This window comes from Marmota monax, unplaced genomic scaffold (genome assembly GCF_021218885.2).
Source record: "Marmota monax isolate L192 unplaced genomic scaffold, Marmota_monax_Labrador192_F-V1.1 WCK01_AAM20220418_F8-fsc00236, whole genome shotgun sequence".
Taxonomy (NCBI): Eukaryota; Metazoa; Chordata; class Mammalia; order Rodentia; family Sciuridae; genus Marmota; species Marmota monax.
Genome location: NW_026693806.1, coordinates 347811 through 362618, shown reverse-complemented (window position 1 = coordinate 362618; position 14808 = coordinate 347811). Strand labels below are relative to the sequence as shown.

Below are 14808 nucleotides of genomic sequence, written 5' to 3'. Positions count from 1 at the left end.
AGTGTTTCATGTGGCTTAAGTGGCATGGGAGAAGACATTTTATAGAATATACACCAACAATTTGTATTAAGAAAACAAAAAATAAGACTTTTTTGGGGGGGTGCAGTATTGGGGATTAAACCAGGGCCTCACAAATATTAGGGAAGTGCTCTACTACAGAACTACATCCCCAGCCAAAAAAATTATTTAAAGTTTAAAACAGTGTTCATTAACATATACTGCCATGTGTCAAAACCTACATCTAACAGTTTTTAAACATAGCTGGAACCTGGGCACAGTGGCAGACCCCTGTAATCCCAGTGAAGGTAGCATAGCTGTTTTCACGTGATTGCTTTGAAAAACATTCCGTTTCTCCATAGCAGTTATTATGATCGGATCATACCAAAGGACTTTGAACCGTTAAGATAAAACTAGAGTAATACATATTAATGTTGTGTTTCCTTTTAGGACAAGAAGGACATGGCCATCAATGACTGCAGCAAAGGTACATCTTTTGTCTTACTACCTACTAGTACACAAGAGTGTTACCTCAGCTAGACCCACAAATACAGGGGCTTTGGGGCAGTTGTACACTTGTACCTTATGTACTCTGCTGCTGGGGCTTTTAAAGAAGCAGCTTTATAGTTTACATAATAGTAGTCATCATAGAGTAAGCACACTTTCAAGTAGATAATTTAGTCCATTTCTTCTGTGTTAGAAACTATATGATGAAAAATTAAAAGCTACCTTGGCAATGGAACTCATTTGTGAAACAATTTACTTTGTGTGATCTCTGAATTGTTTTCCTTAGAAGTTCAAACTGAAGGTCTTAGCTGTTTTTAGGGCATTTGGATCTGTGTGTTTATGGAGGGAGCAAAGTGAGGGTGCTTTCTCCCCACTACCCCCTTCAACCCTAATACCAAGGATTAACCATTGAGCTACATCCCCAGTCCTTTTTTTTTTAAGTTGTAGTTGGACACAATACCTTTATTTTATTTATTTTTATGTGGTGCTGAGGATCGAACCCAGGGCCTCGCGCTGCTAGGCAAACACTCTACCTCTGAGCCACAACCCCAGCCCCCAGCCCCAGTCCTTTTTATTTTTTAGTTTGAGAACTGAGATGGGTCTCACTAAGTTGCTTAGAGCCTCAGTAAGTTGTTGAAGCTAGCCTTGAACTTGAAATCTGTCTCAACCTCCTGAGCCACTGGGATTACAGGTGTGCAACCCCATGAGGGGCATTTTCTGATTGTAGCAGACAGTGACTTTTGATATAATCATCCTTCCAAACCGACTTCTCCAGGGCTGTGGATGGAACTCAATCTTAGAGCACTTATCTAGTATGTGTGGGGTCCTTAAAAACCCCACAGGGATCACAGATCAGGAGAATTTGCCAATTGTTCTTTTAGAGTCTGTAAAATGAATCAAGCCTTTGCTATATATCTGAGTTCCATTAAGGTCTTTACTTCCCACCAACTTTTATAAAGAAACCTTTAGATATAGGATCACTGCTATTTTGGGGGGTGTTTTGTTTGTGTATATGGGGTTTGTTTGGTTGGTTTTTTTATTTTTTTCCAAATAGTATATTTTTCAGCTTTTCTACTAATTTTTAAAAAAATATTTTCTGAGAGAATTACAGTTGAAAAGAAGCTTTTATGTTATCTGGTTCCCCTTCCACACAAAGCATGAATTCCCTTATCTGCTTTTTGTTTGTTTGTTTTTAATTAAGCAATCTCTATTAACTTCTTAACTTTTCGATTGTTTTGTAGTATCTAAATGAAATTATTACTACAGTAAAATCTAGCAAGCTACTTGTGATCTATTACTGTCTTGAACTGGAACTAACTCTGAATGTACTATTTTGTTGGGGAAAAAACGGTATTTAATGTATTTCCTCTGTATGAGGTGTTTGAATTTGAAAAGTTCAGGAACAAGCTGTTGATCTTCAGAGCTCCTTTCTCTGAAACCAGGTAGTCCAAAAAAAAAAAAAAAAAATCCTTTGTAAGCTTGACCAGTAGGTATACCATAGAAAACAGTTAATTTCCAGCTATATTCCTCTGTGTAGGCCCCCTTCTCTGTTAACCTCAACATTTTGGAAAAGGGAGGAAAGTGTTTTCCAGATTTCCTTTCAGATCTATGTACATTCTTATTCCTGTGCCTAGACAGCCATTATGAATGCATTCATAGGCAAAGTGGGTTAATGGTAGCTGGGTTCAAGTCCCTTCCACACCTTCAACACATATACACCCTTGCTCTCATTCATACACCTTGGTAAGAATTTAACAGCTTATTTCTTTTTTTTTTTTTTTAATATTTATTTTGTAGTTTCAGTAGACACAACATCTTTATTTTATTTGTATGTGGTGCTGAGGATCGAACCCAGTGCCCTGCGCAGGCCAGGCGAGCGTGCTACCGCTCGAGCCACATCTCCAGCCCATTAACAGCTTATTTCTGAGGTCGTCTTAGAGCTCTGTACTACATAAGGAACAGTTTCTAGTGCTAGTCACCCTAAGGTTTTCAGTGTTGGCATAAATGAGGTTTAAGGTTATTCTCTGTATAGATTAACAAGGAAAATCACATTATACTGATACTAGTTTTAGAGATATACAGTGGCAATAGGAAAAATTCCTTCTCTTCATTGCACGTATACATAATCAGAAGCAGTCTAGCAGTTGCATAGGTTGAGGTATCTGACCTAATGTGTAAATTGAGGAATTCCATTCTATGAAAGGTGGAGTAGAGGACCATTGGAGTGTTTTTCCTGTGGATAGTGTGATAATCGTGACTAGGAATATTATAAAAGGGTATAGTGTACCAGACTAAGAGGAGGCTGGCAGAACAGCCTGTAGAGTTGAAATGTTAAGAGATTTGGGTTCTTCCTGAAAACCTTTTGCTGATCCCATCTCCCTCTCTAGCTTCTGTATATTTCTCTGATCTTCCTCATTAAAAGAACCGTCTGTACTCCCTGGCTCCACATGTCTCCTCCTGTTTGTTCTCCCCTCCTCTCACTTCCACAGGGCTTCTTCTTTGTCCATGCCCCTGAAGACATGGCTCCTGTGAAGGTCAGCAACAGTTGCATCTCGCTCACTCCAGTGATCACTTCTCTATCCTCTCCAGTATTACTCCATCCCAGAAGCATTTAGTACCATTTTTCATACCTTCCTGTCTTTTTTTAGGAAATTTCCCCCTAAATCCAATGATACCACACACACTGTATTCATTCTCTGTCCTTTTTTTTTTTCTTCTGCTTCTTTGGTTCTTCATTCTTACTCTTCTCTGCGTGCTGCCTTCTCTGTTACCTCAACATTTTGGAAGCCTTATTTAGCTTTTTCTGCATATATTTTTTCCCTATTTGAACTTATCTAATTCTGAAGCTTTAGATGGTCTGTGTAAATTAACTCAATGATTCCATTCCATAATGTATACGTACTTCAAAACATCATGCACACCTAAATGTATGTAATTTTGTCAACTTAAAAATAAAGTTAAAATATATAAATTATTCAACTCAAGAAATTAGAGCAAAAAAGTAGAATTAAGGGAACCAAAAGGAATGTCTTAATAAAGATAAAAGCAGAATTAATAAATTAAAACTATGAAACTAATGAATACCTACTCTCTGTATGCTAAAGTTTACACCTTTAGCTCTGACTCTTCTCTGTGATCTGGAGACCTGTGTCCCATTGCAAAGTTATTGTTTCTTCCTGGATGTCTGGTAGGCATTTCAGATTGAAGATGCCCATTCACCCTTACTCTTCAAGATTTTCAGTTAGTTGTTTTCTATTCTAATAAATGACATTGCCATACATTTATTTACTTAAGCTGAAACTTTTGTGGAGTCATCCCTGAATGTTCTCTTTCATTCCATTCCATGAGTCCTGTGGGCTAAAATTCAAAAGCATATACTTAATCTGGCCACCTCTTTCAAGCTCCACTGTTCCGCCTTAGACCAAGCCAACAACGTGTCTCATCTGGGTCACTATAGTAGCCTCCCATCTAGTTACACTGCTTTCACCCCTGTCCCCCAGTCTACAGCTGAAGCAGTCCTTGAAAAAAATGTATATCAGCCTAGGCATGGGGGTGCACACCTGAAATTCAGGCCACTCAGGAGGCTGAGGCAATGGGATCACAAGTTTGAGGCCAGGCAATTTACTGAGACACTGTCTCAAAAATAAATTAATTAAAAATGGCTGGAGGCATGGCTCATTGGTAAAGTGCTCCCTGGGTTCAATTCCCTGTGTCACCAAAAAATGAAATAAAATAATATATATATATTAATTAGATTATGGCTTACACTTATTAGAAACCCTTCTAGTGACTTCTTATCACACCTAGAGAAAAAAGTCCAAACTCTTCCCTGGCCCAGAGGCCCTCCAAGGTATGGACCTGGCCTGTGTGTTCACTCTTATCTCTCCTCCAACCTCCACACTGTTCACTGACATGCCAGTATTATTCTTGTTTAAGGAATTTCATTCATGTTACTTCCTCTATGGTACATTCCTCCTCTTCTTTCAGATAGTTGGCCTTCCTCAGAAAGTCCCTCTTTGCATTCTCTGACCACTCTCTGAAGTTACCTCTTCACTTGTGTCTCTGTTACCTTGTTTTTCCTTCATTAAAGCACTATGACTGCATGAAGTCATTCCCGTGTGTGACGGCCTGCTCTTGCTGTACAAGGACAGCATAAAGCCTCATAAGAACAAGGCCTTTGTCTTGTTTACTGTGGTAGCCCAAGTTTTACTAAATTAGACACAAAGATTTAGGTACTGTATAAATATTTGCTAAAAGCACAAATGAATGAAAATGAAGTCCACATTTTATGAAGAGGAAAAGTTTTAGAGATAAGACATTGCTTTCTGAAAGAAGAAACAACTCAGAAGGGAATAGGAGAAATGCAGTGTACTTGAACCAAAACAGCAAAGGGTTATTAGGGCAGTTGTTCCTGCATAGAGGACAAGATTGTGCACTCATGACCCAAAGGTACTGGAAAAGTAGTATGAAAGAACAGTGAGGATTTAATAGTCAAGGACTAGAAAAAATAAAAGGATAGTCTGCCACCAGACTGCTTTCCTTCGGCTCCCCTTTGGATCTCTTGTACTCATCCACTGTGTACTTAAGCTCTGTGTTCTGGCCTCTTCTGGGCTGCGTGGAAGACGTAGGCACATAAGAGGACTTGGATTATAGACCTAGGTTTGGCAAACTAAAGCCATAAGTCAGTCCAGCCTGTACAGCCCACAAGTTAAGAAAGATTTCTACATTTTAAAATAATTGCTAATTAAATAAAAAAATATTATTTTATATATGAAACTCAGATTTCAGTGTCTGTAAGTAAAGTTTTATTGGAACACAGCCACCTTTATCTGTTTACGTATTGCCTATACTTTTGTGTTACACTAGCACAGTTAAGTAGTTGCAACTACAATTGTCTGGTCCACAGAACCTAAAATTTTTACTATTTTGTCCTTTATAGAACAAATTTACAAACCTTAAGTATGTATGGACTTTAACAAATGACTTTAATTACTTGGAGGATGCCTGGTAAATGAATTTCATGTAGCCCTTTTTTCTTTGTGATAACAACTAAGTTTTTTGTTTTGTCTTGTTTTATAGCAATTAAGCTGAACCCCAGCTACATCAGGGCAATTTTGAGGAGAGCGGAGTTGTATGAGAAGACAGACAAGCTAGATGAAGCCCTGGAAGACTATAAATCTATATTGGAAAAAGATCCATCAATACATCAAGCAAGAGAAGCTTGTATGGTAAAACCTAAATTTTTAAATATGCTTTTTCTTCTAGTCCTTTTGTTTGGCACTCAGCGAGTCTTAATCCTTTCTGACATGACTAAATTCCATTTCTGTGCTTATTAAAATATATGAGACATAGATCTGTGAAGTAATGGCCATTTACCCACTGTGACCCTGTGCCATTTAATCTCCATTATAACAGTGGCACGTGTAAACCTTTAATCTCTAGGGTTGACAAGAAATGCATTTCATTGTTGCACTAGGGAACTCGTCTTGTCCACTGTATTTATACAGAGTAGGCCAAAGTGATTCTTAAGTACTTTTCTTAATTCAGTCACCAAGTTTCTGTTCTGTCATCATACGCCCAGGTGAATATATTCTAAACAAACCTCCTAATCTTTCTTGAAATGGCTGTTATTTCTGTCCTTGGCACTGACCATCCTTCTGCTTCTAATTCTTAAATTTCAGAGTATGTGCCACAGAGTTAGATGTTTGTGTCATTACTCAAGAAATAATGGATGTTCAAATAAGTTTGAGAAACACTGACTTTAAGAAATTAAACAATATCATCAGTGCCAGGCTTTTCAGAGAACCATTTGGATGAATCCTGAGTCGACACTATGCAGTAGAAATTGAAGATAGTGGACGGGGGTGGGGGGGTTGTTTGTTTGTTTAATTTTTTTTAGTTGTAGATGGATGCAGTATCTTTGTTTTATTTATTTATTTTTATGTGGTGCTGAGTATCAAACCCAGTATCTCACGCATGCTAGGCAAGCTCTCTATCACTGAGCTACAGTCCCAGCCCCCAAGGTGTGTTTTATTTAAAACAACTCACAAAACTTTTTCAATTGAAGCCACTTGCCAACATGTAAACTTGGACAGATTTTACTATATAAAAATCTAGGTCTGACTCCTTAAAAATTGGAAGATGTGGATATCTGGACTCCTGAACTCCCACACACTGACGCTCCACTGGAGCTTTCCGGTTCCCCTGCTGGCCTCCCACCTCCCTCTTGCTGTGAACTGCCTCTCATTTGCATTTGCATTTTCTCTCTGCCCCTCTCCCTCAAGGGCATTTGAACCCTTGCTGCACAGTATTTCCCACTTTCTTCCACAGAGCAAACCTGAGAAATGTTCACTAATAACCCTGCATTGATCTGTTAGGTGATTTTTCGTTTTTTAAAATTTGAGGTGAATTATTTCTATAATAACAAATATTTGTGTAAAGGTGGCTGTCAGGAGATAGACTGGTTTGGATACATAAGCAGTTTGGAACTAATTTTAATCTAACTTTCTCAGACTTGTTAATAAATCTCTGAATGACAACAGGATTAATTTAAATGTGAAATGAAAAGGAAAAAAGTTCTTAAAATCTTAGCTAAGTTCTTGGTAGCCTTTTTATTTGTCAAGTTAGTTTTAAGTCTTATGGTAGTTTTATATGTGGAAAGAATTTATTCTGAATTTTTTGTAAATGAGTTATAGCCCGCAAAATACTTGTGACCAATTACAGGACTAAATGTAGCAATGAAAGATTCTAATCTAGCTGATCAGGGTGGCAGGAGGATTTCAAATTCAAGGCCAACTTCAGCAACTTAGCAATGCCCTAAACAACTTAGGGAGGGAGACTCTGTCTCAAAATAAAAAACATAAAGGGATAAGGATGTGGCTTAGTGGTAAAGTACCCTGGGTTCAGTCCCAGTACCTCCACCAAAAAAAAAAAAAAAAATTCTAATCCAGATCTGTGGTCCTCAGCTAGGGCAGTTTTGGTTTCAGAGGATATTTGACTACTCTGGAGACATTCTGATTTCATGACTTGGAGGCATCTAGTGGGAAGAGACCCAGATGCTGTTAAACATCCCACAATTATCAGAATGTTCCTCCATAATGAAGAATTGTTCAATCTAAAATATTAATAGTGCCAGGATTGAGAAACCCTGAGCTAAGTGATGATTTAAGGACATTTAAGATTGATTTAATCCTTTTTTAAGAAATTAGGTTGTGATTGTATAAAAAAGGAACTCCAAATTAGAAGATACAAATCAGAAAAAAAATAAAATTTGAAAGTTACAAACCAAGTGTAGTACACACCTATAATCCTAGCTATTTGGGAGACTAAGGCAGGAGGATCACAGGTTTCAAGCTGTGCTGGGCAACTTAGCAAGACTCTGTCTCAAAATAAAAAGGGATTAGGGAATGATCAAGCAGTCCCCAATACTGGGTAAAGAGGATATAGCTATCAACCATAATCCCATCACTGATTATACCACCATAGACATCTAATGTGTTTCAGTAAGTTATTTGCTATATATATTTAATCACCAAATTGTAATTGCAGTCCTTCTTTGGTCTAGGCACTCTGTTAAGGAATATAACAGTGAAACAGATAAAACTGTGTATAGCTCACCCACAAACAAACATTTAGGTTTTGTGTTTTTTTTTTCCTTTACTTAATAGGATCATATATATGTATTTAACCTGATCTCATTTTCATATTAGGATTTTAAGTGTTTCCAAATTCAAAATAAAGCCAAAGGATTTTTCTGTTTTTTTAATTTATTTATTTATTTATTTATTTTTAGTCATACAATGCAGCAGAATGAATTTTGACATATAATACATATATGGAATGAACATACATCAATCAAATTGTCAATTCTATTCTGCTGCCCTTCCTATTCTCCTTACTCCTCCCCTCCTCTCCCATCCTTTCTCTCTATCCAATCTAATGTGACACACTTTTTTTTCTTTTTGTCATTACAACATCATATATGTATTCTGTATAATAATGAGGTTCTCCTTCCATCTTCCATGTAACTCCCCTTCTCCCTCTTTTTCCCTCCCACCTCTCTTCCCTATTTAGAGGTAGTCTTCTTCTCATGCTCTTCTTCCCTATCCCATTTTGAGTCACCCCCCTTATATCAGAGAAGACATTCAGCATTTGTTTTTTAGGGATTGGCTAACTTCACTCAGCATAATCTGCTCCAACGCCATCCATTTGCCTGCAAATGCCATGATCTTGTTATCTTTTAGTGCTGAGTAATATTCCATTGTGTATAAATGCCACATTTTTTAATCCATTCATCTATTGAAGGGCATCTAGGTTGGTTCCACACTCTAGCTATTGGGAATTGTGCTGCTATAAACATTGATGTGGCTGTGTCCCTGTAGTATGCTCTTTTTAGGTCTTTGGGTATAGTCCAAGAAGGGGAATAGCTGGGTCAAATGGAGGTTCCATTCCCAGCTTTCCAAGGAATCTCCATACTGCTTTCCAAATTGGCTGCACCAATTTGCAGTCCCACCAGCAATGTATGAGTGTACCTTTTTCCCCCGCATCCTCGCCAGCACTTATTGTTATTTGACTTCATAATGGCTGCCATTCTTATTGGAGTGAGATGGTATCTTAGAATAGTTTTAATTTGCATTTCTCTGATTGCCAGAGATGGTGAGCATTTTTTCATGTATTTGTTGATTGATTGTATATCCTCTTCTGAGAAGTTTCTGTTCAAGTCCTTGGCCCATTTGTTGATTGGGTTATTTGCTTTTTTGTTGTTTAACTTTTTGAGTTCTTTGTATACTCTAGAGATTAGAGCTCTATCTGATGTTTGGGGGGTAAAAATTTGTTCCCAGGATGTAGGCTCCCTATTCACCTCATATATTATTTCTCTTGCTGAGAAAAAACTTTTTAGTTTGAATTCGTCCCATTTGTTGATTCTTGGTTTTAACTCTTGTGCAATAGGTGTCTTATTAAGAAATTTGGGGCCTGCCCCCACGTGATGAAGATTAGGGCCAACTTTATCTTCTATTAGACGCAGAGTCTCTGGTCTGATTCCTAGCTCCTTGATCCATTTTGAGTTGACTTTTGTGCATGGTGAGAGAAAGGGATTCAATTTCATTTTGTTGCATATGGATTTCCAGTTCTCCCAGCACCACTTGTTGAAGATGCTATCCTTTCTCCATTGCATGGTTTTAGCACCTTTGTCTAATATAAGATAGTTGTAATTTTGTGGATTTGTCTCTGTGTCCTCTATTTTGTACCATTGGTCTACCAGCCTATTTTGGTGCCAGTACCATGCTGTTTTTGTTACTATTGCTCTATAGTATAGTTTAAAATCTGGAATCACGATACCACCAATTTCACTCTTCCTGCTTAGAATTACTTTAGCTATTCTGGGTCTCTTATTTTTCCAGATGAATTTCATGATTGCTTTTTCTATTTCTGCAAGGAATGTCATTGGGATTTTGATAGGAATTGCATTGAAGCCAAAGGATTTTTCACCAACTCTTGTTTCTTTTTTTTCCTCAGAGATTACCTAAGCAAATTGAAGAACGTAATGAAAGACTAAAAGAAGAGATGTTAGGTAAGTTTGCTTTCTTACTCTTACTCTCTCTTGACTTCTTAGCCATTTTTGACTCCAAAAAGAGCATCATGGTTTAGAAAGGATACCAGCATTTTCAGAAACCAAATTTCCATTTTGTTTTTCTTGAAAAATTTTCTTCCCTCAAGAATGCAAACATAATCTAGTTCCCAACATGGAACACCACCAGCCTCTGTTTCCCATATTAATTTCATAAAAACAATTAAGTTTCTTCATTGAGTAATCACCCCTTCATTGAAATACAGTCAATAATGTCAGAATCAAGGGAATTTTTGTTTCAAAAACAGCAGTGAAGGGGCTGGGGAAGTGGCTTGCTTAACATGTGTGAGGCCATGAGTTCAATCCCCAGCAGTGCCAAAAAAAAAAAGACAGCTTTAATGTTTGAGAAGACATGAGAGGGCAGGAATTGTGCGTAAATAGTAAAGGAAAAAAGAGTGGTGTTGAGAGTCGGATAAATGGACACATTTGACCCGTTATTTAGTTACTTCCCTTATTTGTCAAAGCATTTACAGTTGGAATCAGAGAACCTCTCCGGCTTGACTAAGAGGATTGGGGCTTCCTAAACCAAGACCTTACATTTGTTAAACCTATCTGATATTTCCCTGTGCAAGATCTGCTGTATGTTCTTATATAAATATGTTCTAAATCTCTTTCATGAATTGCATTTAATATATTGCAGTCACATGGGCTAGAGGAAAAATAATTTAAAATACACTGAGCCTGGCCATTAATGACTTGGCATCAATATCCAGAGAATGAGCACAGATTTCCCAAAGGATCACTCTAACAGCAGAATTGATTTAGAGAAAGCTTTTAACCGAGTCCACCCAGAGCCTTCTGGCCCCTGCCAGGTAGATTCAAGACTCCAAGGAAAGCTCCTTCAGATTTAGGGTATTTCTGGAACCATCCCCAGGTTTTCCAAAAAAGGCTATTTACCTAATTTACATATTTTATTAAACTTGACACCGTCTTTGAGCATAAAAAATTACTTTAGAGGTACTTTTTTCAAAGGAGGAAAAAAATATTTTCTCGCCTAGTCTACTTAACAATGATGCTCTATTTTAATCAGAAAAAAATGTGTTTAGCTGAACTGAATCTTGGGCTGAAAGATGACTTTTTAAATGGCAGTAGTGGACTTGGAATAGACATTTCTGTTAAGCAAAACAGAAATGCCTTAGGTCCATTTTTCTGAGCCAATCCAAAACCATAAAGGGACTATACAAACTGAATCTTCCTGCCCATTGTTAGTCCCAGATGGAATCAAAACTCCCATCTGTCATTGTCACTATAAATTCTAATTAGCAAAAGTTTCCTATCCTCATGACTTTGGCTTTTTCTTGTATCATTACCTCTGTGAAGTACTCTAATTGGGTTAGGAGGTGTTCTTCAGTGATAAACTGCTTGCCTAGCATGTGTAGCCCTGGGTTCAATCCCCAGTTCTGCAAATAAAACAGGTGCTCAAATTTAATTCTGTACTCGTTTCTTCTATAATGAAGACTTAAGCAGCATAACTTGGTTGATAAATAATGTGTTACACATCAGTAGTTTGAATGACTAGACTCTCTTGTTAGTAAATGTAAGGATTGTGGATAAAGTGTTGCTTCCACTTTGTTAACCCACCAAAGATAACCTGGAAGAGAGAAATTATTTCATTGTGGAATTTCAACCCACAGAATCTTTTTGGTGTTCTTTCTCCTTGTGATAGAAGAGATGACTGAATCATGTGCTGTGAAATCCCTGGAGGTTAGACTGTCTGAGCACAGATTAATATCACTTGCTTAGACATTCTGAGACATTGTGAGCAAGGCTGGGCCCATAGGTGCACACATGTAATCTCAGCTGCTAAGGAGGATAAGGCAGGAAGATCCCCAGTTCAAAGTTGTGCTGGGCAATTTAGCAAGACCTGGGGAAGTGGCTCAGTTGTAAAGTGCCCCTGGGTTCAGTCACAGCACCAAAAAATAAAAATAAAAAAAGAGAGAGAAAGAAAAGCTTATGTGAAAGTAAAATATAGAAAGATGGCATTTTATTTGCATGAATGTTTAGATCCAAATGTGCAGTAGTCCTGTCTTATCCAAGGTTTTGCTTTCCTCAGTTTTTGTTTCCCTGGTCTAAAAATATTAATTGATAATTTCAGAAATAGAGACTACTTTCATATAACGTTTATTACAGTGTATTATTAGGATTGTTTTATGCTTTTAATTTCTTACCATGTGTAATTTGTAAATTAAACTTTATCGCAGGTATATATGTACAAGAAATACATGTAGGAATCTGAGATTTCAGGCATCCACTGAGGGTCTTAAAAGTATCCCCTGCAGATAAGGGGGGATCCTGTGTAGCATTTATAATTAGGTGAATTTGAAAAACAAAAGGATTTGAAGGCAGAGCCTTTATGAGTATCTATGTCTTCATTTTTTTGTTTTAACTTTACAATGTTAAAAAAATTGCTCACATATATATATAAATAGTAAACACTTAAAAATGTAAGTGAGGGGCTGGAGCTCAGTGGTAGAGCACTCACCTCACACACATGAAGCACTGGGATCAATCCTCAGCACCACATAAAGGTATTGTGCCCATCTATAACTAAAAAAAAAAATTAATAAATAAAAATAAAATTAAAATGTAAGTGAGTGACCAGATACTTTCACGGTCCTTGAGGCTCAACTGTAGGACACGAAGGCCGAGCTCCTAGCACTGCTACTCGGCATTTGGGAGTACTTCACACATACCTGGGTGACCCGCAGGGGGAGCGCCTCAGGGCCACTTCCACACGCAGGGACAGCAGCCTTGTTGGCAGTTATACTGGGAGTGTAAGTGGTGTGTGCTTGGAGACCAAATGACGATGCTAACATGGGTCTGTGGTTAGCTTTGATCACAAGTAGAAAAGAGTGTGGGGCAGAGACATTGTCATTGACATTGCAGATTTGTTTGTCCTGTATGCCAACCCAGCCTAGAAATCTGTCAAGCAAGTGGAATTGTGAAGTACTATATGTATATGTTTGTGGTTCTTCTTGATTTCCTGTATTCTGAGTCATCAAGTCGTCTACCTTCTCGCAAAAGTCACATAGGATCCATGGGCTTAGCTTTTTACACAGTGTAAGAGGAAATCTCTGCTAAAGTGATTTTCTCTCTAATCACTAAAAATAGGTGTTACAGTTGGAGATGGATAGGTCAGTCTTTCAATCAGGCTTCTCATCAATATTCTAGTCACTAACTATAAAAGCAGGTTATCTTTTGGAGCTGGTTCCCAAAATGTACCCAGATCATTATCACTCAAGTGGTCAAAAATGCACAGTTTTTGCCAGGTGCGGTGGTGTACACCTGTAATTCCAGCAGCTCGGAAGGTTAAGGCAAGAGGATCGTGAGTTCACCACCTCAGCAAAAACGAGGCTCTAAGCAACTCAGTGAGGCCCTGTCCCAAAATAAAATACAAAATAGGGCTGGGGATGTGGCTCAGTGGTCAAGTGCCCCTGAATTCAATCCCCAGTACTACACCCCGCCCCACCAAATGCACAATTTTGTCAGGGGCAGAGGGCATACCTGTAATGGCAGAAAAATCAAAATTTTAAAGCCAACTTCTGCAAATTAGCAAGACTCTGTCTCAAGAAAAAAAGGCTAGTGTATGGCTCAGTGGTAGAGGACTAGTTCCAATCCCCAGTATTGGAGATATAAATAATAATGATCAGCACAATTTGGGGCCTACCATAGACCTGTTAAATCAGAAATGAGGGACGGGGCCCAGCAGTCTGTTTTGGCAACCCTTCACATGTTCTGATGCACACTCAAGTTTAAGGGTAAGGGAGGATGGTGTAGAGGCAGTTCCGTTGAGGGATGAAGGCCAGAGTAGGGCATGGCCACACAGTGTTGAGGTCAGGAGGTGGTCCAGCTCAGCTCAGAGTCACCCCCTGAGCAGAAACAGGTCAGTCACTGCTTTTTATCTTCCCTTCCTCGTGCTGCAGCAGCAGAAGAGAAAAAATAGAAAGCAGACATTTTAGAAAGTGTGCTCTTCTGTTCACTAGACTTAAGAACTCAGACAACTTTCTCTGCAAGCCATTGCTTGCCAGGTGTCAGTTTTGGTGTCTGTTTGGACCAGTTACCATTGAAGGAAAAGAGCCAGCTCGCTGAAGGTCATTGCCATTTGCTGAGCGTGCAGGGGATACGAAGCTTCCTTTGATGCTGGGCCTGACATTGGGATATTTCCCAATAGCATGGACAGCTTGTATTTAGCCATTTCATGATGCTGCCCCTCCTTCCTTAACCAAGGGCTATCAGGTACCTCTCCCCAGCTTGAACACTTGGAGCAGCTACATGAAACTCATTTACACCCTCAAAGACACAAAGGCAGGGAGGGCATTGCTGGTAAGCCCACTTTCCTTTCACTAACACATGTTACTGCTTCCAAGCCCTGTCCAGTCTGGCACACTCTTGGGCCTAGTTCATATTCCAGCCCACGTTTTCCACTCATGCCATCACCTCCTTCCACCTTCTTGGATCATATTTCTGGTGTCCTGATTGCTGAACTTGTCCAGTTGTTGGGTCCTGGCCACTAGCAACCTAATGAGAGCATATGTACAAACTGAATTGAGAATACCCTCTTGATCTGGGGATCAACCCTAACCCTTAGTTGAGCTCTTGCCCGGCATGTGCGAGTACCTGAATTCAGTCCCCAGCACTGGGAAAAATACCATCTTGTATGAGTGCCACACTTGAGA

At 38.7% G+C, this 14808-nt stretch overlaps 1 protein-coding gene across 3 annotated transcripts in view; it reads left to right on the top strand.

Annotated features, from left to right (window-relative positions):
- Positions 1 to 14808, top strand: part of Ttc1 (tetratricopeptide repeat domain 1) — a 49747-nt gene that overhangs the window by 29389 nt on the left and 5550 nt on the right. For all 3 annotated transcript variants that reach the window (XM_046462195.1, XM_046462194.2, XM_046462196.2), the window contains exons 5-7: positions 448 to 484; positions 5584 to 5732; positions 10021 to 10075. In XM_046462195.1, the coding sequence (XP_046318151.1) occupies positions 448 to 484; positions 5584 to 5732; positions 10021 to 10075 (241 nt within the window). The remainder of the gene's footprint in view (positions 1 to 447; positions 485 to 5583; positions 5733 to 10020; positions 10076 to 14808) is intronic.